The 7,169-nt window shown below is 42.4% G+C and overlaps 1 protein-coding gene across 1 annotated transcript; it reads right to left on the reverse strand.

Moving 5' to 3' along the window:
• Nucleotides 1-399: 399 nt before the first annotated feature.
• LOC122546638 (15-hydroxyprostaglandin dehydrogenase [NAD(+)]-like) lies at nucleotides 400-6,856 on the reverse strand. The gene is made up of 4 exons (XM_043685308.1): nucleotides 6,708-6,856; nucleotides 4,408-4,484; nucleotides 1,090-1,238; nucleotides 400-682 (listed from the first exon to the last, which is right to left on the reverse strand). Exons 1-4 carry the CDS (start codon nucleotides 6,829-6,831, stop codon nucleotides 541-543), a joined length of 492 nt encoding a protein of 163 aa, XP_043541243.1. The 5' UTR covers nucleotides 6,832-6,856; the 3' UTR covers nucleotides 400-540.
• Between the last annotated feature and the right edge of the window lie 313 nt (nucleotides 6,857-7,169).

Raw genomic sequence — 7,169 nt, forward strand, 5'->3', positions numbered from 1 at the left:
CTGTGTCTCACAGCTTTATACACTCCAGGCAGTAGTGTGAGGTGGGAGGAAATTAAAAAGAAAAAACCCCAATAAAACTGGTTTATCTTCACTTCAGCAGTTGAAAGCTGAGACTATTCTGAAACCTGTGTCTCTCCTGTAACATAAGATATTGGGCATGGTCATCTATGTTCAAGAATCTAACTGATATTTATGCAGCTCATTATTGTGAACAATTGTTACTTTCCTCAGCCAGATAAATAGCTGCGGCAGGGTTGTGCAATCCTCTGTTGTCGAGTGCCATGCCTCAAGCGATCTGTGGTAAGATGGAATTGAGATCTTTATACCCTCAGGTCACATGCTATGATGCCACAATAGTATCATCAGCATGCTTCTTATGAGAGTGTAACATAGCCTTGATCAGTTCTGATTTATAACCACAATTTAATATGAAAATACCAAAAGCATCACCAACAATTAAAATGTTAATCATTTTATATTTGAACAGGTTTAAAGTTTCCATTGTTCTCAGTGACCTGCTGCTTGAATTCATTGAGGTCCCTAAATAGATTTTGGATTTTCAGGAAGAATCGTCGGTATGGCTTCATACTCAAGCTTGCCATTTTCCAACACCTTCAGCGATGCCCCATTCCTGGTCTGATCCATGACAAGCTGCAAGAATCCCTCTGCAATGTGGGAAGTTCTGTAAAAGTCAGATGGTGATCATGAGCAAACATCCTGATTGTTTAAAATATCCCGCCATTGGAACACAATCCCTTCCAGTGTGTTAAGGCAGCACAAGACTAGGACATCTACCCAATCTTGGAGATCTAACTAGCAGGGTTGATGAAGGAGAAACAGCCAACATCATTGATTTCCAGTCGACATTCCCGGTTGGTTTGCACATCTCATCATTCTGCACACTCATCAAATCAAACATGCAAATTCTCAGGTTAATGCTGAAGATTCAGAAATCAAGCTGTGATATTTTGTGGATACCACGCCATCATTTCTGTAAGATATTCCTCTACAAATGCTCCATGTTAACATTCTGAACACATTTTCACCCTATCAATTCCCACCCCACTTCCTGATTATGATCAAACTCACTTCAGAACTCCAAGGTTGGCTATCATCATCTCAAGTTTCTCCTTGTGGTCTGGAACCTTCACTGATTTCAGATCTGTCAGAAGCTTAGTGTCGACGAAAACAGGACACAGTGCTTGTAATCGAACCCCATGCTTCTCAAGGCAGGTCAGCTGAAAGCAGAAACCTTGTAATGTCTCACACTCTTTGAGTTTTATGGAACTTTACAACTTCCTGACAGGAAGCTCTCAGATGTTAGTTTATGTGGAGTTTTGTGATGAGGGCCCATCCTGACTGCAGCAGACTGGGGGAAATCAGGAATCCAGTCCAAGTTCCTGGAAAGTGTTTGTGCTTTGTGTGAGGCTCACCTGAGAGGCAGCACAATTCAAACACGCACAACTATTAGGGTCATTAACACATTCAATCTGATTAGATTTGCCTCTCAAACCCATACCCTGTGTTCATCTTTAGTTGGGTGACCTTAAACACTTGGAGCAAGTCGACCTGCACATAGCCCCACAGCCTTTTACCAATAATCAATTTGTGGTGTGTCTCCTGCCCCATGTATGATTATCTAACCACCAGTGAAGAAAGTGAGGAATGGAGACGCGGGAGATCTGACTCAAGAGTGTAATGTGAAGGGCTTATGCCCGGAACGTCGATTCTCCTGTTCCTCGGATGCTGCCTGACCTGCTGTGCTTTTCCAGCACTACACTCTCAATCTAACTGCCAGTGTCAATAAATGAGAACCAAGCAATATAGTATATTTGGATTTCACTGTAAAGTTATCATAGGAGTTCATGGGATTGTGGGTAATATATTAACTTGCATAAACAATTAGGAAGGAAAATGTTCATTTTCAAGTTGACAGACGATGTCTTTGGACGGCCACAATGATCAATGCTGGGGCCTCAGCTATTTGCACTCAATGTTAATGAATTTGTCAAAGAGACAGAGTATTATATCTACATTTGCAATCCATTCAATGCTAGATAAAAACGGCAGCTGTGAGGAGGTCATAAAGCAATTGCAATAATGCTTAAGCAGGTTAAATAAAATTGTGCAACAAAGTGATGGATGTTCGCATGTAAGTCCTGGTGAAGGGCTTATGCCCAAAATTCTTCTGCCCTCGGATGCTGCCTGACCTGCTGTGCTTTCCCAGCACCAAGCTCTCTTCCCAGCAAACAACGAGGAAGGCAAACAACGTGTTTACCTTGATTGCAAGGAGATTAGATTACAGGAATGAGGAAATCATTGGTGGAAGCATCGCTCATATCCACATTGTGTTTGACTAAAGGATCCTGTATTAGGGAGTTGGGGCTGTAGTTTTAAATGCCACTACACACAAATTACTTCCAACTTCCTACCAACCCCCACCCCACAAGCCTCATCTCTTCAACACTCACCTCTATCTAGGGATCCATCCTCTTCCACACCCAAATGTAGTCTTGACAATGACCATCTTTCCATTAATTAAGTGTAAGACCTTAAGCTGTTCAGAGGAGTGCCTGAATACCAGGACATTGTGTTGGGCCTCCAGTAGGGAAGCAATGCCAGGGTCTTAATGGTTCTCCAGCAGGTTAAATAAAATTGTATAACAAAGTGATGGATGTTCGCATGTAGGTCCTGGTGAAGGGCTTATGCCCAAAATATCGATTCTTCTGCCCTCGGATGCTGCCTGACCTGCTGTGCTTTCCCAGCACCAAGCTCTCTTCCCAGCAAACAACCAGGAAGGCAAACAGCGTGTTGACCTTGATTGCAAGGAGATTAGATTACAGGAATGAGGAAATCATTGGTGGAAGCATCGGTCATATCCACATTGTGTTTGACTAAAGGATCCTGTATCAGGGAGTTGGGGCTGTAGTTTTAAATGCCACTACACACAAATTACTTCCAACTTCCTACCAACCCCCACCCCACAAGCCTCATCTCTTCAACACTCACCTCTATCTAGGGATCCATCCTCATCCACACCCACATGTAGTATTGACAATGACCATCTTTCCATTAATTAAGTGTAAGACCTTAAGCTGTTCAGAGCAGTGCCTGAATACCAGGACATTGTGTTGGGCCTCCAGTAGGGAAGCAATGCCAGGGTCTTAATGGTTCTCCTAGTGATAGGTGAGATCCCTGTATGACAGTCTCCTATCTTTAGAAGAATGAGAGGTGGTCTAATTGATCTTTGCAAATTTCTGACAGAGCTTGTCAGAGTGGACATCGAGTCAGACGTTGCACACGACACCAGGTTATCCACCAGGTTTATGCGAAATCAGACAAGCTTTTGGCACACAGTTCATTGGTCAGGTGTAGTGGAGCAATGCTCTAAAAGCTTGTGATTTCAAACAAACCTGTAGGTCTATAACCTGGTGTTGTGTGACTTCTGACTTTGCCTAAACCAGTTCAATACCGGCAGATCTACATCAAGAGTAGATATTGAGATTGTTTCACCTGTCTTAGGAACCTATAACGCAGTGAGCATGAGAGTCCATCATTTTGGCCTGAAATGAGGAGAATTGAGGAAATTCTGTCAAAGATTAGTGAATCTTTGGAGCTCTCCATCCCTGAAGATGACAGTTGCATTGTTGAATACATTTCAGGATGAGATAGGTCTTTGGTCCCTCAGAATCACTGGGTATGAGGATAAGGCAGGAAAGTGGTGTTAAAGCCCAAAACTAGTCATGATTGTTCTGGTTTAGGCACAAACATAATTCAACAAAATCTCCGATTCCATAAACCAGCAGTGCCACTTGGGAGCAGCTGCTGGGATTGCAGAAGAAACAAAGCCATGGAGTTTGAAACAAGCTCAGTCCATGGACCGGCAGATCCATTCTTGCAGATCCCAATTTGGTGCATGGACACAGGCTTGCATGGGCAGCACAATTGCTTTTCTAACCTCCGTGCCAATGTACGGCATTATCCAGGTAAAAACAATGACTGCAGATGCTGGAAACCAGATTCTGGATTATTGGTGCTGGAAGAGCACAGCAGTTCAGGCAGCATCCGAGGAGCAGTAAAATCGACGTTTCGGTCCAGTACCACTAATCCAGGATATGGTAATATTCACCCCATCCACTATGTGAGACTGTGGATCCTCAGTTACTGATGACATTCAAGGTCAACATTGACAGAGTTTTGGGCACTAAGATAGTCAAGACGGAGTTTGAGAAAATTAAGTCAAGGTGCTAACTGAGCTCTCATCTTACTGAGGAGCAGAGCAAGCTTGAGGGACCATGTGGCCTGTTACTTGGTCTACAGCTGCTGCTTGTTCTGAGATTCTGACAAGTATTAGTGCATTATTTATCGAGATAACCTTTACGCTTTGCATGATAGTATAGCACTCACAGACAATGATGCAGTGAATCCCACAACTCCATACTTTGAGGCTGCATAAACTGGTCCACGGAAGAAAGGAATCAGACCTGTTCACCATGAATTAGCAGAGAATTAGCTTCAAACACTCCATCAAACAGAAACATGTGAATATATGGAAATGCTTTGGCATGGAAACAGGTCACGTAATTCATGTCAACATTTATCCCTTACATGAAGAAATAGTCCTGATTACATTTGCCAGTATTTATTGAATTTAAAATGTAAAGGAAAGCTAAGCAAGAAACTGTCAGTCATAAATAACTTTTCTGAAAAAAAAAAGTGCTGGACATTAGAGCAAGAGGCAGTAGGCATGGCGAGAGATCAGGCTAACATTTTGAGTTGAGAGCTTAAGTGAAGTGTGAACTGTGAAGGAGGCAGCATTTATGCTATATTGTGGGGTTTGGGGTGTGGAGAGCCTGGCGGGGAAAGGAATTTGATAGTTCAGATAAAGCGATCAGAATGTGAGATCGGCAGAACAATGGTGTGTCTAAGTGCCAGACCGGAAAGAGCAGGCAGTCCCACTGAAGAGGGATGCGGGGACAAAGGACTTGGTGACAGAGAATGTAACAAGCAAAGCTAAAGAAATGGAAGGAATGTATGTGGATTCTCCATAATTAACCTCTCCATTGCAATGCTTCTACCCAGAGGGTGGCATGAAGGGTCAGTGATTAGCACTGCTATCTCACAGCGCCAGGGACCTGGGTTCGATTCCAGCCTCAGGCGATTGTCTGTGTGGCATTTGTGCATTCTCTCCTTCTCTGCGTGGACCTCGTCCGGACATGTTGGTTTTCTTCCACAGTTCCAAGAATATGCAGGTTAGTTGGATTGGCAAATGCTAAAATGTTCAGAAATGTGTAGACTGGATGGATTAGCCATTCGCAATGGAGGGTTACAAGGTTAGGGTGAATTTGGGTGAGATGCTCTTCAGAGGGTCGGTGGGGACTCCCTGGGCAAAATGGCATGCGTTTACACTGTATGGATTCTATGAAGACGGTTCTCTTGTCACCCAATCTGCACATTCCTCACATATGGTATAAATATAGTTTTTCCCTTACTTTGGTTTTCATTGAGACTTGTCCTGATGAGTGTAAGACAAAATGGGTTGTTATTCAGCTATACAAAGTATTTATGTGCTACAAAGGATAGTCTAGATAAATGCTAGTCAGGACACTGGATATATCCCCGATCTTCTTTGAAACAGTAGCAATGGTAATGTTCCTATCCCTGAGTGGGCAGGCATCATCTCATTTTAACATCTCAGTGACTAATAGCTGAGCCACACTCCCTTATTGCTAAGCTGAAATGTCAGTGCAAATTGTTGGGATGAAAAGTTAGGCTTGGCTCATATTTTTAGGAAAGAGAAGGCTGTGGAATAGATGTCAACTGTGTTGGATAAGGCTGAAGATACCAGGAACTGATCGGAAGCTTGACAATGGGCTGTTATGTGAATGTAATTATGCTGATTTATCCATGTTTGCTAAGAATTAAGATTGCAAATCATTGACGACTGTTACTTTCAAATAAGGACAAAACATTCAGGTTTGGTCATGTACACAGAAAGTTCAAAGTAAGGCATATGCTTGACACAGATCTCTTTATGAAGCAGCCCAGGAAGTCCTTCATATTTAGCAAGACTTTAAAAAATATTTCTACAAGAGATACCCGTTGTTAGGAGGTGTGGTGAAGACAGTGAGAAGAATTCCATCCCAGGCAGCGTGCGTTATTTGTTTATGTCTTTTATAAATTAATTGCATTTTTTCGAGCTGTAAATGTCTCTGTTATATTTTTGTTTATGTATATCCTGTTGTCTCCCAGAGACGTGCAATAACTGTGGTGCGCCTCTGATCAGACTTGTCCTGGAAAGTGAGGCTAGTGTAGATTCAGTATATTTTTGGCAGTCCAGACCCGATGGGGCAAAGAGCCTCTCCTGTTCTATGTGATTCTATGGACTATGAAACTGTCACCACCAAATCCAATGAGGAACAAAGGAAAAACCCGAAGTGATTCGAATGTAATCATCTTGTGATTGTGAGAAAATGGCTTGAGGTGAATGACACTTGAAGGGAAGTTAAAGAAGTTGAATGATGTTGTGAGTTGAATCAGATGACCGGCAGCTTGTGTGGAAGTTAAATACCTTTTCCATTGCTGTACATTATGTGAAAAGTGAGCTTCCACCGAAATTGTATTTTGTCCACTGTGGATGCTTTCCAAAATCCTCAGGCAGCACTTCGAATATTCATTGATAAACTATTGTTACTTTGCTGACTTACCTGCAATGGAGGCGGTATTAACAATCACTCCTCCTTTCCCTCCAGTCTCTTGACTCATGTGCTGTATTCCCAGATAGGTTCCTTTAATTACACTGACCTGCAATACAAGCATCATAGGAATCATCAGGGAGCAGGCCAATCAGATAATATTAAAATACTGACATGTACAGACAGTTGCAAAATGCAGAGAGATGCATATGGATAGCAAGCTGCATTCAAATTCACCCAACAAGAGTACATTCAAGCATTAGGAGAACACAGAAAAATTCAGGTGCTTGTAGGACAATAAGCAGTAAAACACTGGAAAGATGCAGGATTATTTGTGGACTGGGCAGTCTATTAAACAGGATGGACCAACTCGGTGTTGGCAACCTGGTTACTTGAAAAAACCGATTGATCCATAAATGAAGAGGAAATTCAGTGGAATGAGCAAATTGGTTATTGTGATGTGAAGATTGGTCA

Source organism: Chiloscyllium plagiosum, unplaced genomic scaffold (genome assembly GCF_004010195.1).
Source record: "Chiloscyllium plagiosum isolate BGI_BamShark_2017 unplaced genomic scaffold, ASM401019v2 scaf_55206, whole genome shotgun sequence".
Taxonomy (NCBI): Eukaryota; Metazoa; Chordata; class Chondrichthyes; order Orectolobiformes; family Hemiscylliidae; genus Chiloscyllium; species Chiloscyllium plagiosum.